This window comes from Apteryx rowi, unplaced genomic scaffold (genome assembly GCF_003343035.1).
Source record: "Apteryx rowi isolate R43461 unplaced genomic scaffold, aptRow1 scaffold_21, whole genome shotgun sequence".
Classification (NCBI taxonomy): Eukaryota; Metazoa; Chordata; class Aves; order Apterygiformes; family Apterygidae; genus Apteryx; species Apteryx rowi.
In genome coordinates, this window is record NW_020448419.1 from 1,668,272 (window position 1) to 1,684,567 (window position 16,296).

The 16,296-nt window shown below is 47.7% G+C and overlaps 1 protein-coding gene across 3 annotated transcripts in view; it reads right to left on the reverse strand.

The window, feature by feature from the left end:
- Positions 1-16,296, reverse strand: part of BCL11A (B cell CLL/lymphoma 11A) — a 78,583-nt gene that overhangs the window by 8,709 nt on the left and 53,578 nt on the right. For all 3 annotated transcript variants that reach the window (XM_026064140.1, XM_026064139.1, XM_026064138.1), the window contains exon 3: positions 1-767. This exon is cut by the window's left edge. In XM_026064140.1, the coding sequence (XP_025919925.1) occupies positions 1-767 (767 nt within the window). The remainder of the gene's footprint in view (positions 768-16,296) is intronic.

Here is a 16,296-nt window from a genome sequence, read left to right on the forward strand (position 1 = left end):
GCTGGCCTGCGTGCACGCGTGGTCGCAGAGGTTGCACTTGTAGGGCTTCTCGCCGGTGTGGCTTCGGCGGTGCACCACCAGGTTGCTCTGAAACTTGAAGGTCTTGCCGCAGAACTCGCACGACTTGGACTTGATGGGCGGCTGGGAGGGAGGAGGCGCGGACTGGAGGGGAGGCAGGGGCGGCGTGGCCAGGAACGGGGGCTTGCTGCCCGGCTGGAAGGGCTGCAGCAGCCTTTGCATAGGGCTGGGCCGGCTCGGGGACAAGGGCGGGCTGGAGGTGTTGCCGGCCAGCTCCCGCAGGCGCCGGGAGAAATCCATAGCCGGCGGCTCCATCGCCATGGGGTTCAGTCGCAGCACCCTGTCAAAGGCACTAGGGTGATGGGTGGCCAGAGCCATTTCTTCCGCACCCAGGCGCTCTATGCGATGCGGATCCAAATGGTGCCTTGGGGGAGGGCTAAAGAGGGGAGGCGTGGGTGGGAAGCGCCCTTCGCCCAGGCCCGACGCCTCTCGCGAGACCGAGCCGGGTATTCTGAGCAGGTTAAAAGGGTTATTGTCTGCAATGTGAATCCCGTGGAGAGGTGGCTGGGAAGGGCACTCTGCACCTAGTCCTGATGGGATACCAACCCGTGGCGTCAGGGGGCTGCCGTGCTCGCTTTCTAAGTAGATCCTTAATCCGTGCGTGTTCTGTGCGTGTTGCAAGAGAAACCAGGCGCTGTTGAAAGGCTGTTTACAAGTTGTACACGTGTAGCTGCTGGGCTCATCTTTACCTGCAAAATAATACAACAGCAACATGAATGTTTAATCACTGAATTGCTTATCAATGATTGATAGCTTTTTTCCCACCTCATCTTTCTTTTCCATAACATTAAATCTAAATGGGAAAACAGAAATCCCAGCTAATGTGTAATTACGGGGGAGGGAGGGCAGCTGCGACGTTTAACCGTATCCGAACTGCGCCAGCTTCCTGCCTTCCTTTCTTCCCCGAGGTTCAAAACTCAATCTGAACAGGTAACCGTGGTTAAAAAAAAAAGAACAGTGATAAAAAAGACGATTAAGTCAATTAATCCTAGCTATGACTGAAGCTGCAAGCGCCTGCTATGGTGCAAAACGCAAGAAAAGCTAAACCAAGCGCTCCGCAGAAGCAGGCTAGCAAAACGCCGCCGCCACCGGTTCAAAGCAGCAGCCCCCAGCGTAACGCCCGCTGGCGAGCCGAGACGCGTCGTCCGAGTCGCCTCCTCGTTACTCCGAGAGGCTAACAGCGTGTGCAAAATGCGGCAGCAGCTCATGCCCCTAGCAGAGATCCAGCCCCGATTGTGAAGGAAAAGAGGGGAAAAAAGGAGAGAGGGGGAAAAAAAAAAAGGGGGGGGGGAGTGTGAGAGAGGGACAGAGAGCAGGAAGGAGAAAGACGCAGCCCGGCTCGCCCCGTAGCTGGAGGGGGGCCAGGCGGCCTGGCCCACCGCCCTGCCGGAGGCACATTATTTCTCTCGCGCTGAAAAGAGTCTGGGGATGGTAAATGCCACTTTGGCAAGTGGCGGGCTAACTCTATTTCATGATAATTTATTCTCAGAGATAACACGGACGTTATAAAGGAGCAAGCGACTAATAAATAACTAAACAAAAAGCTGGCTAATAATGGCAGAAGAAAGCGGTCCCTTCTAATATATTGCAAAACAAGGGGAATTAATAACTTTTTGAGGGCTGTGCGCAAGCAAAGAGTAGTATGAAATATGGCGAAGGTGAGTGCATTTTTATTGATTACTGTAATTTTGTAAATAATTCACTTTAACCCCAGTACATATTTTTTGCTAAATGTTGGTAAATTGAAATTAGAGCTAAGATGAGGATAAAAATTTACTTCCAGTCCTGCCTAACAGTTCTTATAGAGTTGCTATTTAGTGATTAAAAAAAAAAAAAAAAAAAAAGCTCCTGAGGTTTGCTGAGGAACAAAAATACACCGGCCTTCCAAAACAAGCAAAGCTTACAGTGGTATTTGACTGCACAACGTACTCCTGGCCTGACCTGCAATTTACTTTACGATGCATTTATAATCTCACTCCATATAAACCACTCATAGGTAAATCTCTTTACAAGATTAAATGGTAGCTACCCAAATTAGGATTCAAATATTTGCCTAATACGAACAGAAAAAAAAAATACAAGGCAGATTTGGAAAGAAAACATCATTTTATCTGCAACCGCCTTGTTTTCCATCTCACTTGAAAGAAGAAAAAGCAAAGCTTCGTATGGGTATTTTCACTATACAATGAGCTGAATAATGATCTGGGAATATGACAGACAGGCAGCCTACAGTGCTGGCTATAGCGACCCATCGCAGCTTTCCTCTGTGCCTCCAGGTTCTTCTATTATTATACATTTGGTCTGACAATCTGAATTGGGTGAGTAAAAAGAGATTCAACCATCTATAGCAGGCATTTAACACTTTAGTCACTTTAAAAGCTCTTGGAATAATATTTAACATTGCATTCTTCAACTGAAGCCAGCATCTGAATAAAATGCGTTGCTGTGTTTAGTATGTGCCAGGCATGTGAGCACAGATAAATACATAAATCTGTCGCAAACAGAGGAAAATTCAATTGGACTTCCACATTCCTATGCTCATTTGTGTGCTTAAAAAATCTTAAATATGAAAATTCCATCTTGTTTTGCTGTAATGAAGTGGAAGTTTTTAACAACATGGTACAAGCTACGTGATCAGGCTGCAGTATGCGAACAATGTAATGCTACCTTGCTTCTCTGTTTTATATATTAGGTCAGAGAAAATAGCATTTTATCTTATAATGAGGATACAACATACAGTGTTCACTATCACATTTTAGTATTCCCATCAACTAGATATTCTAGATCGTAAGGGCAGCTAGTGTAATCATAATGTCAATGAGAAGGGCTGTTACGACTGAGACTAAAGATTACATGGAAAAAGCTGCTTTGAAACTGGTAATTATTACCAGTCCACTAATAGCAAATGATGCATTACAGTTTCACCATATAATCTGTATTTCACTCAGCTCCTGCTAGTACAGCCTTATTATATTACAGCGCTCACAAATTCTAAATTCCTAAACTACAGTCATCAATAAATGTGTTACTTGCCATAATTTGCAAAATTACTTTGTTCATAACATCTTCGACTGTTATAAAGACTAGAATTGATTTCCTGCATGGCAAAATTAGGGCTACATTGATTTAGTGGAGTGTAAAATGTAATATTATTCTTCATTTGCTTTTCTGAAAAACAAGTTTTCAATTCACCATCCGTGTTTGGTAATCAAGATAATAATTTAAATTTAGAATAATGTTTATGTACATAACTTCCCTAATCTCCAACAACCTGACATTTTGAATGTGAAACCAGGAAATAAAATAAAGCAGTGAAACAGTTAAAATCCACCAGTGCTTTGCCTCTACCTCCTGCTTTGAAGAGACACAATTTCTAATTTGTCTATTAGTGCTTGATTAATTATGAAAGCTATTGACTGACCATATTACCACCTAGAGATATGTTCCAGTCTAATGCAGGCTTGCCAAACTGTAAGAATTATGGCAATAATCCACACATCACCAGCAAGAAGCGAGACGAGGCTCGAAAGCGCCCCAGGAAGCCAGGGGTTTGCAGTGGTTTGCCTTCCGCTTAGCCGGACCCTTGGCGCGCTATTCTGCGCCCACCGAAACGGGTGGGAAAAGTCCCGCCGCCGCCGCCGCCTCCCGGCGCTGCCGTTTTGGGGCCGCGGGGCTCTGGGCACTGCTGCGGTCTCCGCCGTGTGGCTCTGCCCAGCCTCGAGGAAAGGAAAATCGTCAAGCCGACAAGTCTGGCCAAACCCTAATTTGGGGTTACGTGTTTTACACTCTCCGGGCAAACCGCAGTCATGAGCTGGAGCTCTGCAACCTCTGGACTGACCATTTTCCCCACACCAGATGGCAAAAAACAAAACAAAACAAAACAAATAAAAGCCAGAAGAGAACCCGGACCAGCCCGGCCACGGCAGCTCCCGGGGAGCAACCACTGCTTTGCCAGTCGAGAGCCACCACAACATCCAGGAGCCGCACAACCCGCAGCCCAGAGCTGCAGAGGCGGCAGGCTGCTAAGTTAAGTGCAAGCAAGCGCTCGTCTGCTGGCCGAGGAGAAGGAGCTGGAGGGGACCTGCCGAGCTCTTCATTTCAGGGCTGGCCTCGTTTGCTCCCCGTCTAGGACCGCCTCGGAGAGGGCATCGCTCTGGGTGCAGGCGGGTTAGGGGACATCCCACCAGCCCTGCTCCACCACCCGCCCAGTGTCCCCTTCTGCTTTTTCCACTGGGGCAATGCAAGACGCCAGGTTATCCAAAGCGGCACTGCAACAGCATCCGGGCTTTGGACTGAATTCTGAAGGAGACCTGCAGGAGTCCCCCGGTCTAGCTGAGCAATGGATCACCACCAAACCAGCCTTCTTCAGCCACCAGAAGCAGGGCTTGAGCCCAAGGCCCCACTTCCTTTGGATTCAAGGAACCAAAGGCAGAAGCGACCATGAGATCACATACTCTGACCTCTTTTATATTAAATTTCACTCAGCTATCCTGCACAGTAACCAAAACACTCTCTTTGGGTGAAGTATAACCCCCAGCAGCCCCACAAACTGTCTTCAGGTAAAGCACAAAAACCCAGTGAAAACCATTCAAAGCAGATCAGAAGAGATGAAGCGATCAAGAACCCACTTCTCCCCTCCTCAGTTAGTTCCCACAGTTAATCATCCTCAGTTACATGCATCTTGTTCCTATCTGAATTTCCCTGGCTTTATTTTCCATCCATTGGCTCTTTTTCTGTTTTTCCCTGATACATTGAAAAGCCCTTTGGCAAGCAATGAGGCCCATTGCATCCCCCAAGGACACATGCACACTCAGAAATCAAGGCACATTTCAAAATTTGTTCATTTTTCTAAATGAAAGAGCTTGAGCCCCGCTCAGTCTCTCCCTCTTCTCCAATGCTTGAATCATCTTTATGGCTCTTTTCTGGACCTTCTTGAATGTGCAGTCTGCTGAAAACATGAGAGTTTGCTTAAACATGTGATACTCTGGCGCTGAGCAGCATCCTGAAATCACAGCCCCATCCACATTCGCTACTCCCTTGTTTGTATACCCAATTTAGCCCTTCTCACGACAGCGTCCTCCTGGGAATTTGGGTTGAGCTGGTTTTCGGCTAACCCAGAGCTTCGCCAGGGCTGCAGCTCGCTGGGCTGCGGCGCCCCGGCTCAGCAGGGACGGACCACGTTCCTCGCTTCCGGCCCGGCGTCCCAACAGCCCCTGGCAAAACGCACCCTTAATAAACTCCCTTCAACAGCCTTTGTAGATCATCCCATAAAACTGGCCTTGTTGTTATTTACTGGTCCACCTGCCTTACTTTCAGCCCAACGCTAACCAGCAGCAATTTCATATTCACCTCCAAGTCACCGATGAAACGCTAACCACCGCGGAGGCTTGTGCCGATGCCCGCTGACCACTGCCCCTCGCTCATGCCTCTCCAGTTAAGACTGCTTTCCGAAACCTGTGGGCCGCTTCCTAACGCACACAACACGTGTGCGCTACTGATACTGCGCAGTGCTCATCTGTTTTATCCAGGGTGTCATGCAGCACCACGCTGAACGCCTCGCAAAGTCCATTTCATCTACATTTATCAGCCAAACTTGTCATCCTGAAGAATGAAATCAGGTTTATTTGACACCATCTATATTCCATAAATCTAAGGTGAGTGGCATGAATTATATTTCTATCCTTTAATTCATTATCAATTGAATCTTATACTAGCTCTTCAATTATTTTGCCCAGAACAGATAAGCAAAGTGTTGCCAACTACCCCACCGTTACCCCAGCCATCTATTGACAAAACACTGTCGTGCTTTCAGTATTTTCCCAGTACGCAAGCTTTATTAAAAACAAGCATCACAATGCCAACTCTTTAGGGATTCTTGGGTGCAAGTTGTCAGGGCCTTTTAATTTAAAAATATTTATCTCCATTGGACCTTGTATAAAATCCTCCTTGGCTACTAATGAGCTAGAAAAAAAGTCGTCACCCGGATATGATACAGAAACATGACGCTGTTTCTTTCTAGATCTGCAACAGATATATTTATTAAGCATTTCTACCGTACAGTTTCTTTCATCTAAAATGAGCTTAACCGCTCCTAGGATTTTTTTTCCCACAGCACTGAAAAGCTTCCTTATTCTCCTCATCTGGACCAGGCAGTTTTTCCTCAGCATCTTTAGCTTCCCTTATCAGTGCTCTACTCATCATGATTTCTCTCTGAGATTGATTGCTATCTATTTTCCATTTTTAGAATTGTCATATATTGATTTTTTTTTAATATCTAATTGCTGTTCTCATCTCACCGTTGAATCAGGTGAAGTGGGTTTTGGATTTTGGCCAAAGTTGCCCTCTTCTTCCTGGACAGTCAGTAAACTCTTTATAAACCTTTATAAAAAGCTTCCAATTACCATTCACAATTTTTGTGTACATTTGTGTACATTTTTCCTCGCAGTCAATTTCACCGATAATTTTCTTCATATTGGGGAAATCACCCCTCCTGAGGCCCTCACACGCCAATGAACGTTAAAGCAGATGTGCGACCACTCTGACTCAAGCAGGGAACCAAGGAGGTCCCGGCAGCCCTGGGCAAGAGCGGCAGCACTTCTCCCCGCCTCACCTCCTTGCAGCTCTGTCAGACCTGAGGATCTGGCTCATGGGGTCTAATGGACTTGCAAAAAAGCCACAAAACCATGGGAGTTGATGCCTTGACACTGGGCAGGAATGCTGCACCAGAAATTCCTCTCTTGTTCTACCAGAGGAGAATTGCTGTTCCACGAGGAATACCGCATACCGAAAACAAATTTAGGGCTAATATAAATCCTGCACGAATATGACTGGTTCCACCCAGTGAATCCAGTTTAATTTTTCAGTGAAATATTAACTATCTTACCTGAAAACAACTACAGATTTATTCATTTTTTTACATCCCAGCCAGCAAATGACTGGTCACATATCTGAGGACACAGCACTGCATTTCACTACAACGTTGTTTAGTGTTTCTAAAGTATTAGTTGCAGCCTAAAGAAGGTAGAAGAACAGTTCTCACCCTCCATCCCCCAAAAAGAAGTGATTTAGCCAGTAACACGAGTGATGGATTTAGCTTCTGATCTGAAAAACGCTAACGAGTGGAACGGATAGTGGCATTGGAGTGCCTTTAAGGGCAGTTGGCACAATTATTCAATAAAATATGACGAGATGTCTGCTTTCAGCAGGAAGGGGCTTTTCTGAAAAAAGATGTTTCTTCCTTACGGTGCTCACCGATACACAGAGCCGCCTCGCATGCCGCGCACGGATGCGCGAGTCCAAGAAAGCCGACATCTATAAGTACGATATAGTTGACCCCAGACAAGACCCACAGCCATGTCCGCAGCTACCAGCAGCAAAGCCAGACAAGGAGCTGGGAAAAAGACCAGCTGGGAGGAGAAGCTGTCAGCTAGATGCCACTGCTGCGAGAAGAGAAAATTGCTGGAGCCAGGCATACAGGTTCAGCCATTGCCAAGTGAGTAATGGAATAATACGCATCCGTGTGCCAATGCGCCTTGGAAGAGCTGTCTTCGTTTCTTAAAAGTAAGAGCTACATCCAGAGAAGCTACTCTCTGGACGCCGAAACGCTTTACAGAGCTGAAATGACAAATTCAGGATCCTCTCGGGGTGACTCTGGAGCCCACGTCCAAAAGAGGCATGCCCCACACAGGAACTTAGCGACAAAGGACCTCGGTTAAGGAGCTAGACATCAACACGACGTGCCACGGGGCATCAGAGCACCTGGACACAGTCCGCTCTCAAATACACAGTACTAGAGAAAGCCAAATTTTCCTAGTGTTTTCGCAAACAAAAACACAATGGAAAATCGTTGGAGTAAGCAGCAACTGCGTACATGGCAGTGGCGTTTGCACGAGATTTCATTCACAGCTGCAGTCGCTCCCTTGGAGAAACTCCCATGCCAGAGAAGTCCATTAAAAGTCTCCGACCAGGCCAGGCTTTTTGGCCCTCCCTGCTGCCGACCTCCGAGATGTCACTCCCGTGGCACCTTCACCTCCGGCAAGCACACCAGGAGCCGGGGTCCATACCACAGAGCAGCTCTTCTGCCTTTAAAAACCTGGCGCGTGCTAAGCCAAGCCACAGTTTCCTGGGCAAGACCCCCGTCTACCGCATCGCCCGGAGCTGCACCTACAGAGCGCATCCACAGCCTCTGCTACCCAGCCACAGAAAACACAAAATTACTGGGACTCGAACACCTGCAACCTGGAGCAAACATCTCCCCATCCCTTCTGCTCGCTGCAAAAAAATGATTGGGCGAACAGCCTGAGCCGAACCCAGGAATTTCTTTATTCAGCTTTAATGTCAAACGACTGCTTGATTTTTGGACTGATAAATTTTGAGTTGTTATGGTATTTAAAGGGGGGAAGAAAAAAATGGAGTTAATTGTTACCACTTGTACTTGATTCATTTCTTCTCCATCTGGCTTGTCAACTCTCTTTTTTTCTTCTGGAAATCCATACTGTTGCTATCCCGTCAACTGAAAACGACAAAACCAAAACTGCTGGGACGCAGGAAGCTGAGGAGGGCCGGGAGATAAGCAGGTCCCCCCCCACGTCTGCCGCAGCCCACTTCTCTCTTTGTAAGAAATAGCTGCTTTTTTATGACTCACCTTTTCCTGGTAGTTAGTAGCATCAGTTTAAACAGGGGAAATTGTAACTGTCCAAACATATTTTTCCTTATTGCACTAATTCTTCCTCCTGTTCTCCAGATTGCAAAAGGCACATTATTAACCTCGTACATTATTAACTGCGGGCAGCATGGTCCTAACTAATAAACGCTAAAAACGGACAATGTCCCTGAAACTCTCTAGAAGTTGCTACAGTACCACGTGCGCACTGAGAAGCATGGGGACTGACTGGTATTCCAAAAATAAAATTCTGCAAACAAGGCCCAAGTTGTTTATGAATAGAGCTGATGTTACGTCCTAGGCCTGGCTGGGCTGTGAAAAATGTCAAATATCTAAAAGATGCTTTGCTTTGTGGGAGCCTTGGTCTCATTCTCTATTTTTATGAGCCTTTCTGTTATGTTTTATCTATGACCTATTGATACATATTGTAATAATAATTGAAAAAAAATTCTGAAAACTCTTTTCTCTCGCTGAAAAGTAAGTTTTTGGCAAATCTAAACTTTCGGGAAATCATTTCAATAAAAATGGCCAAATATTTTCAATACCTAGTCTCACGAATGCCATTCTTTCCATTAAAAGTTCTTTTTAAAAGACTCTCTTCTGAAAGAGAACTGTGCCAAAACGCTAACCCCATTACCCAAACCAAACCAAAAAAAAAGAACAGAAGCAACAGCTACAACAAAAGCAAAGCTGCAGCTGTCATAACCTTGCCACTTGAATATCGAGAATTTGAACTGGTAACTCCAGGGATTCATCTTCTGGCCTCCAGGAGAGGCACGGGAAGCGGAGGCGCCCGCAGCCCCTTCCCGCACGCGAGGGTCGCCACCCTGCGCTCCACCCGTCCCTGCGGTTTCCCCTGCCTTTCGCTCGCCCTGCGGAACTGCTCGGAAGCGCCGCGAATGGCAGCGGGGCGGGGGGCGCCCAGGCGCAGGCGGCTCGGGGGTTCCCGGGCCGGCGTCTTGCCGCTTTTGCCCCGGCTCGCGGAGAGGCTACCTGCAGCGCGGCGAGCTCCCGCAAGGACGGGCGCCCGCAGAGCCCCAAGGTCAAAGCAAGCAACTCTCAAACAGCCGCCAGTCCCTTCGCAGAGGAAACCCGATCCCATCGCCCACTGCGCATTTGGAGTTTAAAAGCACGACAGAGCAAAACAGAAGTTATTTGGGCCTAGCCTAACTTGGCGCAGCCTTGGAGAAGGACAGCAAGGGCTTGCTCATGGCTGCACCAGCGTGACGGGCTCCAGGCAAAGCCCACCAGAAGGGCTCCTGGGAACCACGGCGAGCATGTGACCCTCCCTGGAAAAACGGGAAGCTTGTGGGTGACTTTTGGGGTTTAGTCTCAAAACACTTTGTGTATTTACTTACTCTCCTTTAAAAGAAAAGAAATCTACCTCCCACCCCGTGCAAGAGCGAGAGAACTGGGTCAGCAGGAGTCGGGTCTGCTGTCCCCCAGGAGCACACCGCAGCTGCCACTCATACTGGCCTGACCTCAAAGTCTGTCACCGTTTTCAAGGCGATTACGATTTGGCCACAAAAAGAAAAAAAACTGTTTCAAGCTCCAACTTGGCAAGTAAGGTATCAGGCTGGGACTGATTTTGTGCTTTTTTAGAACTTAAGGGGGGTGGAAATCTGTCACTTCTTGATTAATGAGGAACAGAACAAAATTGCAATCGGTGGATTCAGAAAACAATGCTGGGCTTTAAATTCAGCTCTGAAAGAAATTTTAGAAGAAATCCCTCAAACAAATAAGAATTGATCATGCACACGTAAGTACCCTATACACTAATGCTACAGTGATGGAGAAATACAGGTAATATATAAAAACAGAGTTCAGCATAACACAGGTAATTCCAACAATCAACAATTCCAACACAGGTGGCAGCATCTAAACTACAAACTATGCTGTATTGTCAGATTTGCAAGAGGAACTCATCACTGATATGATCTAGTTTGTCTAAAAATATGAACCAAGTTCCAGAAGTGCAGATTTCGTTTCCACCTCCCGGGATGGCCCCCCCCCCCGAGCAGGGGCACTGCAGAGCCAGCCCGCAGGCGCGATCGCCACCCGGCCACTTTTCCTGCGTGAATTTGACAAAAATGACTCTCCCCATCGAAACAGTCGGGTTTGCTCTGCACAAAGGTTTTTAAGGCCCTTGGATGAAGATTTTAAATGAACGGACTTTTAAACGGGAGCGACGCTGCTGTGGCCGCACCTAGCTAAAGCTGCTCTCTCCGGCCGACCCGGCACCGGGCAGGTTTCTCCTTCAGCAGTCAGGAAGGTCTATCTGGCCAGTGACCCACCAACGAAGAAACCTCATCTCAGCCTTGACCTGACAGAGCATCAAAGCTCCTTCAAAGTCTAACCCGACCGTCCAGTACACAATACCTTGTTTCAACAGTCCATAATTACGTATTTACCCAATCGCTGTTAGGGACAATCAAGTTAATAATTCACTTTTTAAATATGGCGTAATTACCCAGCTACAGAGAGGTTCCAAATTATTTTATTCATTCTCATACACCAACATGATGAATGGTTTCCTTTTCTACTTTCTGTTGGCTCCCTTTTCCTCTTCTTGTTTTCTTCCTTTCTGACGGCTATGTGACTAAACCTGAATAAAAGGCAGAGCAGACATCAAAAAGTTTCTTCAAAAGATGCCAAAACGGCATCGCAGGTCATTGCTGCTGCTGCCATCGTTGCAAGAGGCGGTGCGGCGGCTGCAGCGAGGCGCTGGGGCAGGCTGCGGGGACGGAGCGCCGCCGGCGGTCGCTGCCCTGGCCCACGTGCCCTCCCCAGGAAAACCTCCCCGAGAAAGCGGCCCGCGCCGAGCCGCCCGGGCCCGCACCGACGGAGAACGCAACGGCGAACGCCGGCTACGTGCGAAAAAGCCGTTTCCAGCCCTTCGTCCTCAACTCCAGCGCTTCTCCTGGTTCGTATCACAACTTTGCATCGCTTAGTTTTGCAGCCGATACCTGGCAAGGGTCAGCACCTGTCACACACGCTGCCCCGCGACGCCTAGTGCAACGTGCGCGACACAAGAGCCTCTTTTCCACGCATACCGAGACACAAGCCCGCCCGCGAGATTTTGCCTGCCTGCGAACGAGGGCGGGCACTCCGCGACCCAGTCGGCGTGGCGGGATGCTGCTGGAGGACGCCGAGGCGCCACGACGCAGGGCGCTCCTGCAGAAATCCCACGGCGCTGACACCTCGCAGCCGCGCGGAGCCCTGCTCCCAGGGAGGAGCGAGGGCCGGCGTCTTCCCACCGCCGCCGCCGTACCGCTGAAGCTGGTCATCACCTCTCTCTTCACTTTTAGGCTGCACTTTACATATTAACTGCTGCTTCTCTAGCTGATGTGCCAGACTCCCCAAGACACACACGTTTAAGCTGCTCTACTTCGAGACTTTCTGCAGACTTGCTGCGCAATCAATGCGCACGGTCCCGTGGAGCGACACGGCGTCGCAACCACATGCATTTAGCTGAATTAACGAGGTTACTCCAAGGACGGCTTTACCCACGGGGACGGCATGCGCTGCTGGCCCGCCGGCCGAGGTGGGTGTGAGCCGAGGACCCGCTCCCTCGCCAAGCCGCGGCGGTCTCCCCCAGCACCCGCCGGCTTCTCGCCCCTGCGCCGGGTGGCCGTGGAGGCTCCCACCGCAGGGGGGTTTTGGGGCTGCACTCACACGGGCGATAGCACCGAGTGGGAAGGAGCTCCAGGAGATATACCCGCCAAAGAGGCACTAGCACAAGCTCTTTTGGTTTTTCCCAGTGCTAATACCCGGGTATTAAACGCTCACTTACTGCAACGCTGCCCTACTGACTTGTTTTTCACACTAGGTTTGCCCTGTGGAGCGGACTTCAAATACAGATGCAGGGAAGGGAATATGAAGATTCAGTACCTTTCTCCTTTCGAGTTTTATCCCACCTTTTCTTTCTCAAAATGGACCCTCTTCAGACTCTCCCTCTTTTACCAGCCTTCCCCTTTGGCTCACTTTCCTTTCACTTTCAAATTAATGGTATTTAGATAGCAGCAAACCAAAGTGACAAAGTAGGTCAGGGGAACGGCAGGTCCCCCAAAACTTCATCTCTGTCTGCAAATCATCTGTTAGGAGGGCAAAGGTTTATTCTGTCCCTGAGCAAGTTCAATGTCACCATGGAGTTGCAAGCACAGCAAGTGCTGAACCAGACCCTACAGCGTTCAGCTTCCTAACTTGCACAACAGAGTATTAGTAGAATTGATAATTTTTCTCTGCTTTGCAAATAGGACCAGGAGGTGTCGTAAAGTTGTCTAGTCTCCTCTGGTTTATTTGGTCTCCTCTCCATAGTCTAGATATCCTTGAAGCTGAAAATGATATAATACTTAGGATATCTGAAGTTTGGAGGATGTAAGACTTGCAAGAATTGCTACAGCTTTATTGCATTCTCAGGGCACAGAGAGTATTTACTATACATATATCAAGTCAAGGAATGCAAAAAGGGCATATGAAAATTTGGTGATGCAGGCTCAAGAGTTTAAATTCACAGGAAGGCAGATAAAGAGTGGATTTTCTTATTTATAGATTTGCAGATGAAATCCAACAAAAACAGCCCTCCCCCCCCCAAAAAAACCCTCCTTTATGTCAGTGAGGCTGATTCAATTTCCAGGCTTGCAAGGTCTCCTCTATCCGAGTATTACCCGACCCCAATAACATACAGTGTTCCAAGGTTAAGATCTGTTTCCTTACAATAATGCAGAAAGCTGTTGTTTCAGTTGCGGCTGCAGAATTCAGCTTTGAAGGACAGGTTAGTACCACACTACATTTAACTGGATTCAGTTCATCTGATTATACAGTGCCTTGCTTTCTGGAATATGTAATCATCTCTTTCTGATGACATTTTAAATATCCAACTAGACAAATAATTGCAGCAATAATTGATAGCTGAGTCAAGCTGGAAGATTATTGATTGGCACAGTACCCACTGAAACAAATGTTCATCTTTCAAACATTACAGTGAGGATGCTTAAATCTAACTTTTGCTGATAAATGATAAAAATTTGATTTACTGATAAAACCACCGGAATAGAATATGCACTTCAGGATTTGATTACTTCGTGAAATTTTTAGAAGAAAAATTAGGCATCAGGATTTATATTCTATTCCACATGAATAATTACAAAGATACGGGTAAGTAGTTGAACATAAACACATGCAGGGAAGTCTTAAAGAGTTGCTGATTAACTCTCTACCTTCCTGAATGGTATTTATCTGTCCTTAATTACTGCTTACATAGGAGTTTATTCTGCCATCCTCCTAAGCACGCCGTGCGTGCGTCTCATTATCAGCGATGGGAGTTACACGCTTGCATCAGGCAGGCAAAGTTCCCCCTGTCATTTTCCCAGCAGCTCTTCGAGAGCGCAGGCAGCAGGCAGTTTAAATGTGCATATTCTTACTAAACGATGAATATAGCTGCAATGAGGTTTTGGTCTCATTTGCCATGGTGTAAATCAGGAGCACCATCGCCAAAAATCTGCGCAGTTGCATTACCATAAAAACAGCAAGAGTGAGGTCAAGATCAGGTGCATTTGCAAACTGAATTTGCAATCTTAAGGAGAGGGCTTTTAAAGCTAAAACAAAACCGCGTTTCAGATCTTATTACACAGGGGTCTGTTTCAACGTGGTTTTCTTTCTAATTATAAAATTCCGTTAACCCCACAGCACTGCCCATACATCAGGGGGAGAGAAAGAGAGAATTTCCGAAACTTACTGATGAGAAAGAAGAGTGAGTAACCGAGGCAGACGGCCACGCGCGAGAAAAGGCCAACGCCGAGCTGCCTGGTTAAGGAAGAGCAGCCGTTGCAAGGCAAAAGCCTGAAACTAAGGCAAAGCACCAGAATATTTGAGCAGGGAACAAAGAATATAAATTTCAGAGTAGGAGATGAAAAATGCACCGAAACGTTTTGAAACTGAGCCATTAGCAGCTGATTGAGTCTCGTAGCTACTGTTAAAAATCAGACGCTTGTTAGATGCAGCGATCATCTGAGCCCTGACACTTAAGGCATATGAGGGGGCTTGTTGAGCGGCTTTGCTCTAATTTAGAGATCCTCAGTTAATTAGAAAGCCCTCAGATTTTCTGCAAATGCAGGTCACTATCGACAGCTCATGCTTTTGATGCTTGCGGCGTGACAGTCGCTGGACTGACCTTCTGCGCGCTGGCAGGGCCGTCCAGACTTTCCCCGTGTCAGGGAATTCAATCACCAGCGCCAGCTCCAGCGGGAAGCTACAAGGAAGGTTACTGCGCGCACACACGCCGTTTCCTCGCGTTAAACAAACGCTGATGAAATCTGCATTTGCTTAGCGCTATAAATAGCTCCAGTTCAAATTATGATTTTTTTTTTTCTGCCGCTGAGTGGATGGCACATTCGGTCCAGCACTTGAGGGTAGGAGTTTATTTAAAACGTCGCCAGCGCGGTGCTCGCGAGAAAGGGAAGTGCTTCACAGAGGCTGACTCGCCAGTATCGAAACTGCAGCAATTGTGGAACAGAAACCTCCTTTTTAGATCTCTGTTTCCTGATTTCTACAGCAGGTAGCAGCGGCTGCACCTGCAGGGCTGCCGAGGCCGTGGGTGCCGCGCGGCCGGCGGCCGCAGAGGGGGGTGCCGAGGCCAGCGGGCCGCCCCGCGCCGAGCGCCCGCACGCAGCCAGGAATCTCGGCTGCGTTTTCCTAGCCGCAAGAAACGGTTGGTGACGCCGAGGTCTGCAAACAAAACCCTGCACGCCAAATCCCCGTCCCTCGGAGGGCCGGGAACATTTTGTGCTTGCATTTGTTAGCGCTAAGGAGCAACTCACAATGCATAATATTTAATGCAGGGCAAACACTAATTGGTACGAGTTATATATATATAAGAAAGAGCATAAAAATTCTACAGCCCTGAGCTGCTGCTGGCCACAGGAGCTGGTGCCCTGTTTAAGCAGACGCCCCACGCTGCCCAGTACTCGGCTTGCCGAAACGTCCGCTCCCAAGAGCTGCAATCGGCCTGCCACTCGCACAGGGGCCCGCGAAACACCGCTCCTCGTTTAGGTGCTTCTTGGAATATTTTCCAGTATGAATACGTATATGAAAGACAAGAGCTGCGGCTGTTTCTTCAATTTACTCTCCAGCACAACCAAGGAGAAAGAGAAATGCAAAAGTCCAGAAAATGGTTTTCGTAGGCAACCACCAAACAAAATTGCAAAGCCCTCTTTGGAAACACAAGAAAAACAGCGAAAGTTACAGTGACAACCCAAAGGCAAAATGACAGACCTACAGTCACAGAGGGAGTCAGCAGCAGACACTAGAAAATTAACTATCATGAACAGTCGAGCATTGGCAGGGAAATGAATGAGATGATCTAAGAGATATTTTCCACCTCTAATAGGATTTGATGATGATTTTGCATAGGCTTTGTGCTAGCCTGGCTTTTGATAAAGGCATGGTGTCTCTTTTCAACCCACATGCAAGTCAGAGATTAATAAGTTGCAAACTCGGCCCACCTCTGCTATAAATGGTTCTTGTGCACTTGTGGGGAAAAAAACCCCAAGCTATGA